Genomic DNA, 21,308 nt, shown 5'->3' on the forward strand with positions numbered 1-21,308 from the left:
TTATTATTTTTGTGTGAGTGTACCGTCAAATCAGATCTGACTGGTACAGGAGGAGATTGTCCCTCCTTCCCCGGCAGAGCATCTGGTGGATTTGAACCGTGAACCCCTGGGATTGTAGTTGCAGCTCCTTACCACTAGGCCACCAGAGCTCCCCTGATGTCCTTCTTTAAGGAGCAGCCTCTCCTAACAACATGCCCAAAGTATATAAGATGAAGCTTTGACATCCTTGCCTCCAACGAGCACTCTGGCTGCACTTTCTCCAAGACACAGCTGTTTCTTCTTTTAGCTGTCCATGGGACATTCAGCATTCTTCACCAACACCACAACTCAAAGGCATCAATTCTCCTCCTGTCATCCTTCCTTACTGTCCAGCTCTCAGATGACTGGAAAAACTATGCCCTGAATCAGACCTTGTCTATAAACTGATGTCATTGCTCTTCAGAACTTTGGAGAAGTCCCTGATAACAATGTCCCCTGATCTTACTCCTGGTACCAAGGGTACTGATTGTTGATCCAAGTTAAAGGAAATCATTGACAATTTCCTTCTTTTCTCCATCCATCACAATGTTGACTGTTAACACTAAACACTAAAAGTTTAAGCATATACACACCTCAGCTGTAACATAACTGAAAAAAAAGAATAGAATTTACTGAATCTAAAGGAGAGAGAAGGAAATATCAGTAAGAGTACAAGATAAGAAAGAGAACAAGGAACTGAAGAATACCAACACAACTAGATGCTCAAATGTTCATTTTTGGGAGTAATTCTCTGAACAAAAATGTTGAAGTTTGAACAGGACCCTGAGGTATCTTTGAATAGTACGCTCTATATATTGCCCCTTAGCTAGTTTATGAAATTCCTTCTTTCCTCCCAGGTAAGCAAGTTCTTTCTCAGAAGGGAGGGCAAAGGAGATGCTACGTAAGCTGCTTTCCTAGACGCCTATGCCACGCATCTCAGGGCAGGCTAGCGTAAGAAATACTTGTTCAGATACATTCAATAATTCCAATGGCCCCACTTGCTAAACAAACCTTATTTCGCTTGGTGGAATATGCTTCATGTTTGGTGGCAAAGAAGCACAAATCCAGTAATGATGAAACCCGGCATTACACCACAGCAATCCAGGCTCCAGTGAACACTAGGAATCTGGGACACACCCACTCAAGCACACTTAGCTTCATTTTTAATCCAAGGACGCAGTAAATCTGCTGCCACCCTGAGGGCAGTACAACCACCTAACAAACAATATATTCATCAGGTTGCTTTGCTGACTTTGCTATTTGAATAGATGAAGGTCAACCCTCAAGTCTATAAAACGAGAGACACCTTGCTTCTACTTTACTACTCTTCCACTGGTATCCCATGTCTGAACAACCACAGAAGAGACTATGCTCTTCAATTAAAACATAATGCTAAGTTTAAATTTCCATTTGTTAGAGTGAATAGAATAAACTACACTAAATGATACTGGCAAGCTGAAGAAACTGTCCTTAGAAAGATTCATAAATACGCACAGGGAAATATTGACAAATGATGAGACTTCTGACAGTCTTTATCGTTTCTGCTTTGGTGTGTTTCCAAATTTTCTCCATAAAAATCCATAATTGTTGTTGTTGTTGTGTGCTGTCAAGTTAGAACCAACTCATAGCTGGCCTTCCAGCAGGCTTTCAGAGGCTGTAAACCATACCGGAAGGGACCACCCATCTTTCTCCTGTGGGACAGCTGAGAGGTTCAAACACATGACTTTGCACTGGCAGAATAACACAACTCCTTCCCTTACATGGGGTAGCCAGAGTGCTATCTTATAATTGGGGGTTCAGTAGGAAATTAACACTAAACATTTAAAACTTGCCTGTACAAATAAAAATCTAATTATATAAAAAATAAACTTTATCAAAGTATTGCACATAAAGGTATTTTATAAATATTATATAGGCCAAGTTACATACTTGGGATTTTTGCTTAGGATTGCAAATATACTCTAATAAGGCAACAGAGAGTTCCAGACTAAGCCAAAGAAACACGAAAGTTCCTCCATGTGAAGGACCTTAAACAACTGTCAAATAGATTGGCAAAGGTTTCCCTAAAAATAAAAATCTTCCTGCTTACTTGAGAATCAAAAATTTAAAATTTTATCAGTAAAACACACTAAAAGAAAACTCATAACCTACGTATCCTCCTAAAAGCTATTTATTGGAGTTTTAAGTAAAGTCTATAAGGAAAAGCCAGAATGCCCTCAGTCACTATTAATCTGACTACTGTATTTTTACACAATAACACAGACTTGCTACATTTGTTTGCCAAATGATCTGTCCTCCTAGAAGGTATTTTTGTAAACGTACTTGCTAATTTTTCTTTTTTTTTTTTTTAACAACATGTGAAAAACAGCACAGTGTGTCACTTCCAAAAATACTTCCACAGAGGAGGGAAGAGTTGGCAAACACACATAGAAGGCACGTGGGTTTTTTTGGTAAAAATATGGTACATATTTTGTCTGGATTCCGAATGTCAAGGAACAAATTATGGCTCAACTCTCTCTCATTGTCCCCAAGTCAAAAGTGGCTCCTTGTCCCTGGGTCAAATGTGGCTCCTAGCTGACCCCCTAGTGGTTTTTGTGAGGCTGTTAATCACACCGGAGGAGATGATTAATCTTTCTCCCTCAGAGCCGATGATGGATTCAAACCACCAGACAGGCATGGCCTCCAGGTTGGCAGTATGATACCTCAGGGACCACACCATAAAAGTTCACTAAATGACAACTCATCTCCAATATTCTCGTAAGAATAATGAGAAAAGAAGTGGACTAGAATTCCAGATACTCTAAAGTCTAACTGAGCACTTACAGCCACTAGAAGATTATTGTTGGGGGGGGGGGGGGGGGAATGCCATGTCCCTAGAGGCTAGTCTCACCAGGTATACTTTCTTTTAGGGGTACTTTTATTATCCATGTTTATACTAGATCCGCAACTGAAGCTCTGCAAGTGACCCGCACTGCTGAGCACTACACGTGACACAGCAGTTCCTGAAACGCAATGAAGAGAGCAAAAGGCCAGCCAAGCCCGGAAGAAATGGGGCCGTGGACTCTCCACACGTACAGTTAACAAGGATTACCCAGACCCATAAATTCTGAATTTGAAGAAAGCTATTTCCTCCAAGATTTGTTAAAACAAAATGCATTAACCTCTTTCCCAGCATCGGTGAGGGGTTAGAGACCTGATTTCCAGATCCGAGCCCCTGATGTTTCCAAGCAGCACATGATTAAGAGACTTTCCCAACTCACCTGGGATCTCGAGTGCTCTGCTTGGGGTGAGCTGCTCCCTTCTCCAGACTCAGACACCAAGTCAAGGACAGATGTTGGAGACCACTCTGCTTTAGAAGTGGCAGCCTGGTCATGGGAGAGGGATGAAGAGGAGGGTGAAGGAGAGGGCAGCCGCATGGCCCCTTCCCCAGATGCTGCTGTCTCCTCATTCAACGAGCTGGAAGGGGGTGGACTTGTGGCTGGTTTCAGAGCAGAGGTGTTCTGCGTTTTCTTCATGCTTGCCACGCTTCCATTGTACTTCCAGGAATCATCCATCTATATGGTGAACACAATTTTTAAGTATTAGATTCTATTAGCTTTTTTTGGTTTAAAAAATGTATTATTTGATTGTAAAAAGAACATATACCTCCCCCAGCAATGTATATAATGCTAAATGCCTGGGTTCTTTTGTAACCATAGATGAGTTCAGATGTGGTAGGCAGAATTACTATTTTTACAGAAGTGTCCCTGTGACAAACTTAGGAAACTCCTTTCTGTGTTTAAAAATCAACCTAAATGTTACACTGGGTGCATAGATAAAAGTCAAGGCTGGTCTGTTCCATTGCTGGACATGCTATAATATGGATATCAATACTTTATGCAAAGTTGTTTAAAGTTTTCTGTAACTTCCAAACTTACTGCAACAGTCATAGAGATTTATAATTTGAACTTTCTTTTTTTTTTAGCACTATATAGTAGAATTGCTGGGTCAAAGGTTACTTATATCAATTCTGGGGTGGGGGGAATTCACAGCAATTCACATTCTCAATAAGCCTTCTCTCTGCATCACTGCCAGTGAGCAAGGCTGTTAACTGTTTCAAAAATTTGCTAGTCTAATGAGTGAAAACTATATACTGTTTGCTTCTCTAATGAGGCTGAATATACTTTCACATAGTTTACATTATCAGCCAATTAAAGTTCCTGTCCTTTGAGCTGGCTGTTTTTCCTACCAGTTTTTCTAGTGTTTATATTTTACCAAGCTATAGGAATATTGTAAACATTAGGGACATTAACTCTTTAGCTGTAATACATCTTACCAATATTTTTTTGCAAACATACTCACATGTACATTACTGGTGCCTGCCACATAAATTTAGTTTTTACGTTATCTATGTATTTGTCAAATGCATCAACAATAACAGTCAAAGGTGATGTGAAAGAGCTGTCATACTGGCAATCAACATACAGACCAGACTATCAGCAAGTAACCTCATGTAATAATAATCAATAAATAAAGATATTGCCTTTTTGGGGGTTCGAATTCACCAATGGCTCCAAGGTCAAGCTTCCTGGTTAGGTTAGGCATCTGGTATTCTGTTTTTTTACTGATATTTTATAGATTTGAGAATTATTCCTTGGCAGGTCTAAAGAGGTCACCACTGGTGATTTTAAGACTATGTTGTTCTTTTTCACAAAATTCAGATCAACAGACCTATTGTCCCATTTATGATAGTGCTGTTTACATTCTTAGGGCCAATACTTCAATGCTTTCTACTCCCAAGAACCCAATATAAATAGAAATATGTACATTTAGACATTTTCATAAATATATTCAAACATCAAGTTCTAAAGAGGTGGAAATCTGGAAACTTTTACTTAGGCTCTCGAAAATACTTAGGTTTAACTGGAACTCACTGTACTGTAGGTCAAAGGCATTTACTACCAACACTTCCTTTTGCTCAACCTAACACTTGACAAAGATGCATTTCAGAAAAGGTGGCACTTACAAAAACATATGCCTTGCTTTAGAATATTCTTCCTCAAAATATAGCATCAACCCACATTCACAGTATTTAAAATTCATTCAATTCTGCAGCATCATTATATTTTAAGCACAAAAATTTCACTGGTTTTAAACAGCCCCAAATAAGATGCCTTATATTCCTTATATGTACAGCCCACACATCATATACAGAGGAACCTCACTTTCGACACACACTGAATGGACAGAAAGCCTTTTTACCGTGTACGATCTAGGGAGTGATGAGATTCCCCTTGACTGAGTGCCAAAAGGCCTCGGTGTAACCACAGATGTTAACCTGGCTGTATCGGTTTTCTGGTAGCTTCTGGGGAGAGAAGCTGAAACCCGAGTGGACTGCATTTGTGCGCTCACTGAATACTGAGAAGAAAAAGAGGCTGGGTGTGGCTCCTCGGCAGGGCTTTTGGAAGCTAACGGAATTTCAGTGGCTACGTGGTCCTCTTTTTCTGCATCTTCTTTAGCAATTTCTACTGGATAAGGTGTCTCCTTCTCTTCCATCCTCTTGCTCTTGGAACTTGCTTCTGACACAGTCAATGTAGGCATCAGGTTTTGTTCATTCAACACATCATCAAAAGAATACATCCGTCTCTGGGGTGGAATGCTTGTCTGCGGATCATCGGAAGGCAGTTGATTTCGGTGCTCCCTTAGCAGAAAGAAGCACACCACAGTCAGTTATGCATCGATGGCTAGAGGTGGAGAGATCACGCTCATGGTAATTAACATGCAGAAGCGTCATACTAGATACTACATACATACACACTAGCCTCACTTAATAAATAAAGGCTGTGCTTCTTTGGCAATTTAAATCCACCAAAGGCTCTCTAGGAGAAAGGTGAATTATCTCCTCTTGTACAATTTGCCACTTGCAGAGTAACCGGATGCAGGGTCAACTATGAGCCAAGAGGAATTCAATGACAATAATCAATATATACAATGTGATTTCTTTTGAAGGACTGGAAGAATATAACTTTGGTTCAAAAAAGCCTCTCAGATGCTTCACAGGGACATTACTTTTTAAATCATAAGGATATTTTAATAAAGGCATTTTAATGACAGACAGATATTGACCACATTTTATCTCCATGTTTACAACATGCACAAAATTAAAATTCCATAAATATAACTCATTGTGTGAAAATCAATTTTAATTCTGGAGAGATGAATTTCCTGATGGCACCTGTGGGCTTTTTTTTTTCCTGGAGACTCTTTGTTAAAATGTAATAAAATGAAAGAATACAAGACTTGGGAGTCTGTTAAGATCAAGTTAGTACATACTGTCTGAGTCCACAATTATAAAACCTAGAGAAGCTTATATACAGAAAGAAACAGTCTTGGAAGGTTACCAAAGATGGCAAGGGAGAGAGGAGTAAAAATCAGTATAATAGGAACAGATACGTATTAAGATGGGTAAAAGGAAAGGCAGTATAAATATTTTTTTTTAAAAAAGGTCAGATTGGTACAGCATATCATTTCACACAGGTTGAAAAAGAGTATATGGAAAATTTTTTACTGAAAATTGTTAAAAGTAACCATTCATGGCTGTATGGAAAACCAATATGATTTATAGACTTTCATTAAGTAAAAATGATTATATAAAAATAAATAGAAGTTACCATCCATGTTAATAGAGAAGTTTTGGAAACGTTCTCATCTGTAATGACATGGTAGGGTTATAGCCCTCGAGCTAACCGAGTTGCATTTCAGTCAATAGCACTGTGTATCACGGACTTCCACAGTACAAAGGAGTTTTGTTTCATTTCGCCTGACAGCCCATTTCCTTTCAGACATTATTCTTAAGCATATATTTGCCTTTTTCCTGATCTGTAAATATCCTAAGGTTTCAATTCACATAGCAACTGCTTTACAGGAAACCTTGAACTGGATCTTTATCCTATTATTTTGCAATGAAAAAAAAAAGAAATCCAAACCAACCTCCACATTTATGTTTATACAGATTTCCATTATCATTTGCGCTGCACCATTAAAACATGAAAAAATATTTTATTCTATTCCATATAGTTATAATTGGGATCTGCTTTGATGTGACTGTGTGAACTTCACTTTTAAGCAGGGTAAAGGCCACTTGTCTTCAGCAGCAAACACAGCTAACCTCAGCTGATTCCTCCTCACATGCATGTACTAAATAAAGAAGTAAAGCACACGCTTGTTAAGTCTCCTTTGCTTTGTTAACAGGACTCACCACCAGAGCACTGCTTGCCTTTTTTACAGCAGAACAAAATGTTGAATATTCCCTGGCAAACCTGGTTATACGCCAAATAGCAGAGAACACACAGCACAGTCTATGTACACAAAACATCTCTTTCTAACCGGAGTCCCTCCATCTGGGGATGCAAATCATCCTCATTACCTGTCCTGGAGCATTTCCTTAAATGTTTTAGAGCTTCTCTCCGATTTCTCCAGTGCCTGCTTTTCAATTTCTTCTCTCTCTTCTTTCTTCTTCTGCAGATCTGAAGTGTAGCTTTTTCGACGATCTTTCCATTTCGCAAGGTCCTAGCAAGGGAAAAAAAAATCACATCAGCACAGGCATACCTGAATTTCTATGAACCCTTTCTACCAGTGCCAGAGTGCCGAGTATCCCATTACATCGCTGAAACTATTCACTCCAAGTTGATGCCAAGGTGCCCTAATTTTTCTTTTTATAGCCAGTGTTTCTGGACTAAGCCTTTATCTCGTGTGTCTGTCTGAAAAAAACCCTGACCTAATAAGATAGACCCCATATTTGTTTTCCCAGAAAGTGTCTGCCTCGTTGTCCATTTCACAGAGAATGTTAAATGCTTGTAATTAGGTCCTAGGTCAGAAAGATCAGGAACCAGGTTCATTTTTATCTGAATCCAAAAACCTGCTATGTGAAATAGCATGCTTCACTGTTAAGAACAAAACAGAACCCTGATTGTAGTGGCTGAGTGTAGGCACAGCCTTTCAGGTAATAAACACAATCTCAGTCCCTACTTTGAGGCTGGGGGCCGGGGCCAGGGCCAGGACACAAATGAATGAGGTGTGGTTCCCCATCAGGAGCTGGAAGTTTCAAGGGTAGACACATGCATGCAAACAGAAGTTCAGGAAGTGGGATAGGTCGACATGGGACAGTAGAGATCCACAGTTTGAATTCACTTCAGGAAGGGGATGGTGGGGTCTGAAAAGGTTTTGCAGTAGGAGGAACCACTCAGGTATGGATCTAAAACTCCACATTGGTCAACATAGTAGCGACTACACAGAAACAAGCTGGCAGTTGTTTTTCATACCTTAGAATGGAACTCCACGACCCCCAGGACAACCAATCTAGTTTGGTTTTTAAATTACCAGGAGTTCATGACATTGTGGAAGGATCCAACGTTCTAATGTCTCCAATACATAGAAATATGTGCTAGAAGCAGGTAGTGTTTAGCATCCTAACGCGAATAAAGGTTCACTCAATGTCTCCAGCAAACAATTCCTCACCCACAGGGACATGCAAATTAAATTTGGCTTATACTCTCTGAGTACAGACAAGGCCATTCCTGCTAACTCCCTGACATCAATATGAACTATTTTTGTAAAGAAAAAAGCAGCATGCGTGTAAACTTGTAGGCGAAGTAGTACGAATTTTCATCCGACTTAATCTAGTGGACAACCCCTCAATGCTGGATAATTCCATATCAAATGTTCTCCAAGTCTTTTGGTCAAGTGACACTGAATTACTGTTCCTTGACAATCAAGTTCCCAATTCAAAGTGGCACTGGAATGTGGAAACACAGCCAGGGCAAAGGGTTTCTACTTCAGTGAATTAACTTTAATTCCTTTGAAAAGTAAAGATGCACTATCTCCAGCCCTTTTGTTCATGCTACCACTTAACTCCTTTTACCATAAAGTTGTCCTCAAATGTCTTCGAGTTGGCTGTTGTATTGCTTTTGTTTTTATTTATTAAAAAATTCTCTCTCTTTTAATAAAGGCTGAGCTTTTACAGGGCAAAACCTAAAAATCATTCTGCATTTATAGACACTTGGATAAGTGTCAGCTCTGCAAATACATATAATGTGGTTCATATTTAAAATGACTTTTCACCCTAAATAGTACTCAAAAATATATTTCTCTTTTTTATTTTATACTGGTTTACTTATAAAGTTCACATGTGTTGTTTTTCCCACAAGTCAGTATGGAAAATAAATTTTTTATTTCTCCCACAATTCTATTCATTCTTATGTACGCCTTTTATTTCCCCCTGAGCATCTCCCCAGTTCTCTTCTGTGCTAAGTCTTGAGCCAAAGCTTTACTTTCGTAAGAATAATTGACAGTTGTGCCCCCAATTCAATTACCAAAGTGCCCTAAAACACAAAACTCATTACTGTCAAGTTGGAACCAACTCAGAGCTGACACTTCAGTAAGTTTTAGAAGGCTGTAAACCACAAGGGAGGAGATTCTCTTTCTCTCTCAGAGCTATCGGTGGATTTGAACCAACTACCTTGTAGGTTACCAGCTCAACTCCTTATGGAATAGACCACGAGGGCTCCCTAAAGTGATCTTTAAAAAAAACAAAAACAAAAAACCTATACTTCAAGAAAGTCAAAGTCACTCCCTGCTCTTTATTGTATCTATGTCCTATGTTAACAGTGACCTATAATATATAATAATAATAAAAAGTTCTAAAGCTTTAAAAAAAAAAAAGAATGGGGGGCAGAGAGCAATGGCCTAAGAAAGTAATTTTGAACAATAAATCTACTTTACCACACATAAGCACACACTAAAATCAGATGGGATACACTCACTCAAGGGCATTAAAAAAAATCTTTTAAAGGGAGTTGGTCACATTCTCTATGGAGTAACTGAATTCTGTAACATGAGAAAAAATATTTCATGAGTGTGATGACTTAAAGAGAAGAAATGGGAACTCAAACAGATATATATACTCTCCTGCCTCCCAGCTTCTTATCAGTCTAAGGAATACTCACATCCTGCCATTTCTGATCTTGTTCTTTTAGTTGGGATCTTATTTTCTGCATCTCCTCGTAATGCAGCTGACGCAAGTTTTGAACATCCTCCGGGCTGACATCGCTCATCGACTTGCTCCTACAAGAAGAACACCTAAGGTTACAAGGCTCACGTGACCAGAGCGAAGGTTAAAAGCGGAAGGTTGGACTTATATTTGGAAATTCCATCTAAATTTTGCCTGTACTAGCTAGACACTGTAGCGATAGTGTCACTGAAATAGTGCAGCAGATAAATGGCAGTGTTTTTTCCAAAACGCAGAAACAAGAGCCTGGTGCTGTACTCAAGCATGAATTCTTTCAGAAAAGGATTAAACTGATCCTGCAAAAGTCTCAAGCGAATGATCTGATGTTCGTATGTGAAGTGGTCAATGAACAAAGGTTTACTTTAGAGAAAACAATTCTTAATCCTTAGAATCGCCTGTCTATATTTTTTTCTCTCTACCCTCAAAGATAATCTTTTAAAAGTTGGCTGCCTTTTCTGGGTACTTATTAAATAATTTAACGATTACCTGATATTTTCTCCTCAAGTTTAATACTGTGAATAAATGGTGCTACTTCTCAAAGAATGTATAAGGCCTGCCCCCCTACAGTACTAGAGTTGCTCTCCAGTTCTATCGGTTATTGTTACTAGACAGCCATAATAGTCTGTATTTCCTTCTCCTTTTATTAAGGCAACTTGAATGTTTTCATAAATAGTTCTTACTTCAAGTAGTTACTGAGCACCAGTTCTTGAAGAAGAAATTTTGTGGGACTGTTTATAAGGAGTTGTACTTCTAATCCAAAGGTCACTTCACTGGTGGTCAAATCCACGAGTGAAGAAAGGTGGGCAATCTCCTCCCAGGTGCTCTGGAGCGCCGGAAACACAATGGAAGGTCAGCTCAGAGTTGTTTCTGACTCTGCGGCACTGAGTTTAAGAACTCTTGAAGAGCTCACTCTGGAGTTGTTGTTGGCTGCCTTTAAGTCAGTTCTAACTCAGGGTGACCCTGTGCACAACGGAAAGATAGTCATTATCCACAGAGTTTTCAATGGCTGATTTTCCTAAGTAAATGTCCAGGTCTTTCTTGATTGTCTATCGTGGTCTGAAAGCACTACTGAAACCGGTCATAGTAATACACACACCTGCTTTGACAGATGGGTGGTGGATGGGTTGGAAGCATACTGACTAGCCATCAAACCAGGTCTTCAGCCTGGAAGGTAAGAATTTCATCACTGAACCACCAGTGACCTCAATCAAAGTCGAAATTGACAAGTGGAGCAGGGTATTAAGCAAAGGCCAGAGGGACCTCTCCGTATGCTCTCAGGAGAGAAAATAAGCCACACTGGCAGAGAAGGGGAGATCACGGGAGGTCTCCCCTTCCAGAAGGGAAGCTCCAGATGTGAATCTCTCCTTTTGGGGCTCCTAAATTTTGCTTTCTCCAATGTCTTACCATCACCAAGTTCCTCTTCTTTCCCAACAGACTAACTCGGGAATTTAATCACCACCCCAAAACAAATATTCACAGGTCAGGCCCTGCCCTTCCTTTGATCCATCCAATGACTTGTTTAATAAATATCTCCTCAAAGACTTCCCCAGGTACCTCCACCACCACAGGACCAGTTGAAAAAATCCACAAAAGCATTCTGCCAACTAGAATTCACTAAACACATGGTAATGGGTGATGCAGCCACATTCAATCTTGTGCCCAGACCTGTGCTTTTCTGTTCAGTCTGATAATGTCACCTTGCCTGCCCAATCATCTACATCTGAAACCTAAGAGGCATTTTTCACCCTACCTTCTCTCTTCTCCCCCCTTCAATTACTTATCAAGGCCTTTTAGTCAGTGTCTTTTTCTTTCCATTTCTATTGCCAGCACCCTAGATCAGCACACAACCAACTCTTGCCTGGACATCCACGACAGCTTCTTAAGTTATCACCCAGCCTCCAGAACCCATAAAGATCTTCCCTCCACAGGTCCCTTCAACAAAATAAAAGTTCACCATCACACATACCTTTTAAAATGCCAATCATTTTTCAGGATCCAAGTCGCTGTGTACTTGGAAGTCTACCAGGCATCTCCAACTTCTCTTGTCAGATTGACTGTTCACTCCATAACCTTCCTCCTCAACTCAGTAAAAGTCAACTCCACCCTTCCAGACCTTTGACTAAAAACCATGGTGGCATCCAGGATTCCTTTTTCTCTGAGGCATCACAACTGATTCCACCAGTAAATCCTTTCACCTGGTCTCCTTACTCCACCCAGGAGAAAAGCATGTTTCCTCACTGCCTCGATTACCACTTTGATCTACACCAGCCTCATCTCCTTCCTGCAGGGGTTATTGTAACAATTTGTTCCCTTGTTTCTACCCCTTCCTGCACAACAGGACATTCCAAACAAAGCAGTCCAACCAAATCAAATCAAACCACTGCCATCAAGCTGATTCCAACCCCTGGTGACCCTGCATAGCGTTTCCAAGGTTCATCTTTCTCTTGCAGAGTAGCCTGTGGGCTTGAACTTCCCACCATTCGTTAGCAGTCCAGCGCTCAGCCCATTATACCACTACTATTATCGAGTCAGATTCAACCCATAGTGGACCCTCCAGCGGCTTTTTCAGAAGTAGTAAATCCCATTGGAGGAGACTGCCCATCTTTCTCCCATGGAGCAGATGGTGGATTCAGACCACAGGTCTTCAGAATTGCCGTACAGTTTCTCACCACTAGGCCACCAGAGCTCTCTATTATGCCACCAAGGCTCTTCACTGCAGCCAAAAGGAACCTTTAAAAACTTCTCTCAGAGCATGACACACCTCTCCTTCAGGCTGATCCGTTTCTTTCCTTCTCACTCTGATTAAACTCAGGTATTCCTGAAACCTCCTGGCCCTGCCAGATCTGTTCTTTCTAGTTCTCAGACCTCACTTCCCACCATGTTCCTCTTCGCCTGCTCTGCTCCAGTCAGCCTGCTTCTCCCCTTGCTCGTCAGTCTGCCTGGAACACTCGTCAGCCAGATCCTCTCAGAGGGCATGTCTCCCTTCCAGTCATACTGCTCAAACATTGACTCACTGTTTCCATACCCTCGTCATTCTACTGGACACAGCACATGCCCCTTTCCTCTCCTCCACCTTTTCTCTTATTCATTCCCCCACAGAATTTATGAGGAATAAGGTGAATAACAAATACATTTTAAATTGGAATATAGATTTGTTTATTTATTACCTATCTCACCATATCAAAATGTAAAGAAGGAATTGGGTCTGACTTATTCAATGTTCTCACAGTGCAGTCCACAGAGAGTCATGCGGCTAACTCAGAGAGTGTGCCTTCTGGAAGATTCAAATCCACTGGTGGCTCTGAGGGAGGAGAAAGATGGGCTCTCTCCTCCTCTGCAAATTATAGCCTGGAAAATCCATTGATTGAAGTGCCAGCTATGAGTTGGTTCCAACTCAATTGTCATCAGAACGTGTTCAATGCTGCATCATTCAGGTCTTAAAGAATGACCAATTTGCAGCAGGCATTCAATAAATATGATAATGACCTAGATAACATTCTACCACTTGGATAAAGTCTTCCAAGCTTTGCCTTGGAAGTAATTTCCTCTTCTTTCAACTTTTCTAGTGATTTAACTATAGCTTTTCTCACAGTGCTCAGTTTTCAACGATACATTTTATACAGTGTGTATGAGTGTGTGCATATATGGCTTACCTCTCTGACAAGTTTGTGTTTAAGAGGAAAACACACTAGCATTAGCACAAGACATGCACAATGCACTCATTTACTATCATCTGCAAGAATAAAGCATCCGGAGAAATGCACTAAACTGGAAATGTTTTGAATTCTATTTTGTAAAGTGAAAGTGTTACTCTAAAAAATCATTTTAAAAGCTTTTAGGAGCTACTAAGGAAAGTATCACAGGAAGGAGTGGCATCCAATTCCTAAACCACATCCCTCTGGAAACTCTATAAACGTTGATAAATGATGATGGTTAATAGTAAAGCGTCAGGCCTTTTGTTCATAGGGTTGCTACGAATCATGCTTGACCTGATGGCAATCAACAACAACATATCACATATGAAAAGTGCATATAAGGATATATGCATAAATATATATCACATGGGGTATATAGACGGTATATTTCTAAACATAGGGGCTCTGGTGGTATGGCGTGCTAACTGAAAGGTCGGCAGTTTGAGTCCACCAGTTGCTATTGGAAGAAATATGGACAGTCTCACTCATAAGAATGCACAGCTTCTGAAAGTTCGTGGAGGGTCCGCACGAATCAGAATCAACTCCATAACAGAGGTGGGCATATTCAGGTAGGTATGATATTTAAAATTGGCCCATACAAATATGTGACGATAACTCTACATAAGTCATGACTAAAAAGGGTGAGATTATTTGAGGGAAGACTACAATCATTGTTGTTATGAGCTTCAAGTCTATCTGAAGCCACAGATACTCTACACGATAAAGCGGAACGTCACCGTAGTGTTTTCTAGGCTGTAATCTTTATGGGGCCAGTTCAGTAGGTCCTTTCTCCCATCGGGTGGCTGACGGGTTCAAACCACTGACTGCTATCTGTCTGGATCTACATGAAGAGAACTGGTGGTGGGAGAATGACACAAAACCTGAGTGTATCATTACGCTGGGCTGAGGCAGGCATCGAGACAGAACAGTAAGCAGGGCTCCAGCCCTGACTGTGCCTTTAATTTTCATCCCAACCTAACGTGCATCATTTAACTTCTCTGAGCCTTATCTGTTGAGTGAGGAAGGGGTTGTTATGAGAAATGGATAAGGTTATGCTGATTGCATTTCAAATAAACACCTGATGCTATAAACTAACAATATTAAAGCAAACACAACGGTGCGGGACCTTCCAAAAGCTAACTTGTAAAGCTGTTACAAATTATAGTGAGGCCACCACAGCCGCATTGATAAAATCTAGAACATTCGAAATGTAGGAGTCTTTCTGCTGGGTCAGGATGTATCCTTTCCTTATCAAAGTAAACAGGCTACTATTCAGCTTTTGGGAATTTACTGCATGCTGCCAGTTAAACAGCCCAGCAGTTATAGGCACATAAATTATCTCATTTAGATGAAGTCCTAGACTGGTTCTACTTTGGTAGTTGTTTGTCTATGTCTCTGAAATGCAGATAATACCTACTGTCTGCCTCACGGAATGGTGATAAGCACTAAAGATGGTGCCAGGAAAACTATTTGGTGGAAATGATAAATGATATGTTTCAAGGAATGAGTTCTTATTAACTGGCAAATCATGTCATAATTTTATTATTCTGTCACCTGCAACATTTGTGGTTCCTTATTTGGAAAGGTTCCAGTTTACAAAGAACTGCATTTGGATTTTTCCCCCCTAAAGTACATGTCTAACACCCTGTAATTTCAGTTGGAAAAAAAAATTTAATAGCACTTGGAGTGGAGGCAGGAAGGAAAGATTAAGGGACAAGTTGGAGATCATAAAGCAAGATCACTAGAAATCTACTCCCTCTTCCCATTACTTTTACCATTCATTACTCTCAACAACGTCAGTTTAAAGACTAAAGTGCAACTGATCCAAGCCATGGTCTTTACAATTGCTTCCTATGTATCTGAAAGTTAGGCAGTGAATAAGGAAGACAGAGGAAGAATCGCTGCCTTTGGACTGTGGTGTTGGAGAAGAGTACTGACTATCCCATGGCCATCAAATGAACACACAAGTCTGTCTTGGAGGAAATACTGAGTACTCCTTAGAGGGAAGTACAGTGAAACTGCATCTCACACACTTGCACACTTCGGCTATGTTGTCAGGTGGGGCCAGTCCTTGGCAGAGATGTCATGCTGGGAGAGGCGGAAGGTCAGAGGACGAGAGGAAGACGCTCCCCAAGATGGGCAGGCACAGTGACTGTCACAACAGGTCCGGGCATATTAGAGACTGTGAGGATGGCACGGGGCGGGGAAGGTCCTGATCTGTTGTTATTCACAGGGTCACTCTGAGTCGCAGTCAACTCGATGGCAGATAACAATAACAACAACTTCACGGCACTCTTTGGCTAATGTTATAGTTCATGTTCTTTATAGTCAAATGGACAGATGAATGGCTAAACTGTACAGAATTTAAAAAAGACCAATATGTAGTAATAGTCCTAAATATACAATCCCTGTTAGCCTGACTTCCCCCTAAAAAAAACCCAACACTGCCCTCAGCTTAAGTCTGAGTTTCTCGGGCTTCAAATCTTCACTGGAGAAGCCTGAATATCTTTCTGTCATGGAGCAGTTGGTGGATTCAAACTGCTGACCCTTTGGTGAGCAGTATAACACGTAACACACGCTACCAGCAGAGAAATTCTTTAATACCAAGTTCTTGTCTCGAACTTCCAGAGACCGATACATACATTTCTCAGATCCCTCTTTGCCTAGGAGGTAAGTGCTGGGCTGCTAATTAAAGAGTTAGTAGTTCAAAGCCACCAGCCATCCATGAGAAAAAGATGTGTCGTCTCTTCCCATTAAGATTACGGCTCGGAAAGTCCAGTGCAGGGTCACCAGGACTAAGAAATGACTAGACGGCAGCTGTATGGGTTGGGGTTGTTTTGTTTTTTTTGACTGTTCAAGTTAAATATATTTCTGTTGGATATTAAGGAAATCCCGTGGAGAGGGAGGAAGGCCAGGACCTGGGTAAGACGTTTTGGTGCCTCCATGGTTAAGCTCTTCAGCTGCAAATCAAAAAGGGTGGTCGTTTGACACTGCCAACCTCAGAGAAACTACTTTCCAGGAGAAGAGGAGCAACCTGCTTCCCTAAACGTGCACAGCCTTCAAATCCGTGTGGTCAGGTCAACTCTGCCCTTCAGGGTCAACCCAACGGGAGTGACTGCATGTTGGGGTTGGTGGTTTAGGGAAAAATCAAATACATAGCAAATCTTTCATTTTTCATTTACAAGCTAAGTCAGGGATTCTCAAAAGGAGGCACTGTTCACATTTCAGCCTGCAAAATGTCAAAGTTCTTCACTGTGCAGTTCTGTTCTATGTACCGTAGGATCTTTATCGCCACCACTGGCCACCAGTGGATCTAGTGAATACCAGAGGCTAGCAGCTAACTGCTCTGACTCTATGTCTGTCTGTCTGTCTGTCTGTCTGTCTCTCACACACACAGTTGTAACAAAAAGATAAGTCCCTAACCATGGCCAAATGGGCCTCAAAAGGCAAAATTCTCATTTCTTCCTCTATTTGAGCTGTCTCTCCATTCCCACCACTCTAAAAATTTGGATTAGAATAAAGGGATAAAAGAAACCTAATTATCTTGCTGATTTAATCAGGAAATAACCCACTATAACTTTGTTTTCCCTTCTTTTTTTGCTGTCTTAAATATGTTTGCAATTTTATAAAATCTTGTAACCAATCTCACATTAGTGAATGCGAAGTTCTCGCTATGTTTGGTTATAACCTCACCTGGAAGCAGTGTTCACTTCCTGCTTACGCTGGCAAGAGATTAAAGGGCTGACTTATTTTAAAAGACAAGTGTGATATATTCATCTAAGAAAATTGCTTCGGTTGCTAACCATTTCTGCCAAAAGGCATCAAAACAACAAGTTTTCCAATTCCACGAAACAATAACAGACATGAATCCATGCAACACAGAAGCATGCACATGTGATACGGCAGCCACAGAGAAAGCATCTTACGAAAAGCCAACAGGCCAACTGGCCAAGTGTTAGGTGCCAAATACAAAAACAAGCCAGAAATTAACAACCCAAGACTTCCCACAACATTATACATTTCTCTTAACATGATACATATCCAAAGGAAAGAAGTCATGCGTAGGCAGTTATTTTCCAATTACAGGAGGCTCAGCAATAATGCCTTTCAAATGAAGCATTCCAAGCTTGATAACATAACTACAATCAGAGAAACATACCTTACAACCAGAGAAATCCCTCCCAACGTAAACATGAAATAAATTCTAGATTAAAAGCCTACACTTAATTCAATTTAAACTGATACTTTCTTGTCATGGTAGAAAGATCAATTTAAGGAAAGCACTGGTAACTGATACAATATGGCAGGGGGTTGCTTGTATGACCAATTTTTATTTCAAATGGTCGAAGACATGACTGAGCTTCCTGAAGATGCAGTTGTATTGCTTTCCATTATTTGACAAGGTTTGCATTATTCATCAGTCTCAATTTACAGGCAATCTTGCTTTATTTGTACAGTTACTTTGGCACTAACTGCATGGGTAAGGGAAGCCTTGAAAAATAAACATTTTTCTATCCAAGCAAGATCTTTGATAGAGTCCACAGAAAGTATTTACTGCTGCTAATTGTAGTCTGTGGGCAAAAAAAAAAAACCCCAACAAATCCAACAAAAACCCACCTAAGCTTTGTCAGTGTTGGCATTTGAGTTTGGAATTTTCTTTTCCTAACCCAGTCTTACAATGTATCCTTCACCAAGGGGACTATGTAGTCACTGAAATAGTTGAGCATGTTTACATTTCCATTAAGAACTTGTATCCAAAGAAATAGTTCCTTTAAGCTTCTATTACCGAACTTGTATCCAAAGAAATAGTTCCTTTAAGCTTCTATTACTCATATCTGTTTGTATCTTAAAAATAATATTTCATTTACAAATAAAAATCTTTTCAATGTTTTAACATTCAAAATCTATAAAGCTGCAAGCAGATTTTTTTATCAAGTTAGAACAGCTTTTTCACCCTGAAGAACAGCAGATGTTTCACCATCGCACTAAAAGCTGTGTTATACACCCTGACTGATGCAAACTGCTTCGAGCACACAATGAGAGGAACAGGGATCACGTGCCTTTACACAACACATTTAAGGTGTGCTGGGAGCTGACTTTTAAAATCAGGGACTGGATAGCACCTTTCAACTAGATAACTACGACTCACTTAAACCTTTGACATCTAGGATGCTTATAATGCTTTAAACCATGCTTTTCACAGCATCCAAGAACTGTGAGTGGCTCAGGTACTTGCCTGCTAAGTAAAAGGTCAGTAGTTAGAGGCCACCAGCCGTCCACAGGTGAAAGATGAGGCAGCATGCTTCTAAAAACCATACAATCTCGGAAACCTCTACAGGGCAGTTCTACTGTGTCCTCTTGGGCCGTTATGAGTTGACATCAACTTGACTACATGGATTTCCCTGCATTGAAACAGCAGTACTGCTAACTCTAAAGTCTGGTGGAGAAAGATGAGCAAATTCCTCTCATGAAATTTACAGCTACTTTATGGTCAGCTATTAAATTGAATCTGACTCAATGACAAAGAGCTTAAGGGTTTTTTCAGGGTTTGTTTTTATTTAAAAAAAATTATATAAGATCTAAGGAATCTGAAGATGAAATAAATTCTAGTATAGGTAAGAAGAAACTAAGGTATCATGGCTTAAGTGCATTAAGATACCTGACATAAACTTTCTTCCTCTTGTTCAAGAAACATTAACAAGTTAAGCTCAAAAAGTCCCATCAAGTTTGGTGAAACTTTACCAACAGATATCTGGTGATTTTACACTGGGAATGAATGATTTTATAGACTTAGTGGAGCTTAGTGTTCACTTTTAACTCCCACTAAGCAGGAGTGGTATCTACTTCCTAAACAACATGCCTCCGGAAACTCTGTACTTTGATAAATGTCGATAGTTGTTGAGAGGCTTCAGGCTTTTTGTTCATAGGGTCGCTATGAGTCGTGCTCAACTCGAAGGCAATCAACAACAACAAGGGGGGGGGGGGGAGTTTCCAGAAAGCCTTTTAAATTATTATGTATTATTATCATGTCTCCAGACGACAAGAATTAGTAATAGAAGATACATATTAATAAAGTCAGAAAGCCAATTTTGTTCTACAGCATAGCCATGATACAGCTTTTTCCCTAATCAGGAGTCTTGAAAACTTTTTAAATGTCACTAGGGGAAGATTAATACCATTCACCAACATACATAGGGAATGTCAACCATATGTATATTAATCTCAAAATAACTCCAAATATTCTTTTCTACCCCTCATAAATTTTCTAAACTATAGGATACTTTTAATCCACAGAGCAACTTAAATACTAAAATAAACATACCTAACCTTAGGCACATGCTTATGCTACTTTAATCAAATCCTCCATAAATAAAATAAAGTCATTTTTAAAAACACTACAGGGAATAGAATTTTCTCTTTCTAGGGAAACAAGGACTACCTACTATATTCTAGTACGTCATGCACTGAATCCTCAGATGTATAAATACTACCATTAGAGTGCCAAAGGAAAGACGTCGCTCTCAATTTCAGAATCTCATGCAGAGCACACAGCAGCCCATTTAGTGTCATGCCAGAACAGAAGTGCAATACACTTTACACACAGGACAAACAATGTGCAGTGAGTTTTTTTTTCAGTTGTGAACTATGTAACTTACCCACTCTCACCATAAATCTTTTGAAACAGTCTGAGGAACCAGAAAACCAAAAATTAGAGTCTTTTTCCCCCACTTACATTAGTTTCTAAATATTCAAGGTCTTTAAGTAGAGACGGACAAATCTCAAAAGGTTGTTTCTTCAGCCTTCAAGTTCCAAGTTCTTACAGTATCATTTTACAAGAAATCCTGATTTTAGCAAGATGCAGGGTTTCTTCAGTAACTTTGAATTTGTTATGTTTTTCATAAGAAAAAGCTTTCCGTTTTCAGGAGTCAGTGGTCAGTTAGATTTGGGTCTACTAATTTTATTCAACCTCCTCATATTTGTCCATCATCAATTTCAACAAACTAAACATCTTCTAAAAGACAAGGTTTTTTTAAACACACAAATGCAGACCCAGTTATTATAAAAGTGACTATAAACACATACATATAGAAATCATGCATTTTAACATCAATATTTGCACTGAATTTTAGAAATAAAAACAAGTACAATAAAAATGAAACAAACGTGATGATTAACAAAACCTAGGTAAAAAACTGAGGGTTAAAATTAAATTTGCAATGCCATATTTTATGAGAAACATGTAAAACTAAACTAGAACCTGACTGTCAGAAATGCCTTGACATGAAAAGAAGTCTTTAAAAGTTTGTGAAAACCCCCACCTTGGCAGAATAGTACCATAATTTTGCTTATCGCCAAAGACAAAAAATTTTATGCATTTTCTCACTTAGATGTGAGATAAGTGAATGTAAAAAGGTGCAAATATGGAATTGCACTTTTTGTTCCATGAAATGATTAAAGGTTTTACAAAGCATAAACAACGTCTACAGGATACTTCAAAAGGGCACGTGGCATGCATAGTCGAGCAACACAAAGGCTGCTTTTTCGCACAA

At 39.8% G+C, this 21,308-nt stretch overlaps 1 protein-coding gene across 1 annotated transcript in view; it reads right to left on the reverse strand.

The window, feature by feature from the left end:
• Window positions 1–21,308, reverse strand: part of LMO7 (LIM domain 7) — a 131,978-nt gene that overhangs the window by 41,412 nt on the left and 69,258 nt on the right. The window contains exons 8-12 of the mRNA XM_006901130.1: window positions 20,415–20,444; window positions 10,002–10,119; window positions 7,424–7,566; window positions 5,260–5,698; window positions 3,279–3,572 (exon numbers count right to left, since the gene is read on the reverse strand). Of these exons, the coding sequence (XP_006901192.1) occupies window positions 3,279–3,572; window positions 5,260–5,698; window positions 7,424–7,566; window positions 10,002–10,119; window positions 20,415–20,444 (1,024 nt within the window). The remainder of the gene's footprint in view (window positions 1–3,278; window positions 3,573–5,259; window positions 5,699–7,423; window positions 7,567–10,001; window positions 10,120–20,414; window positions 20,445–21,308) is intronic.

Source organism: Elephantulus edwardii, unplaced genomic scaffold, assembly GCF_000299155.1.
Source record: "Elephantulus edwardii isolate Elephantulus edwardi_28Jun2011 unplaced genomic scaffold, EleEdw1.0 scaffold00309, whole genome shotgun sequence".
Lineage (NCBI taxonomy): Eukaryota > Metazoa > Chordata > Mammalia > Macroscelidea > Macroscelididae > Elephantulus > Elephantulus edwardii.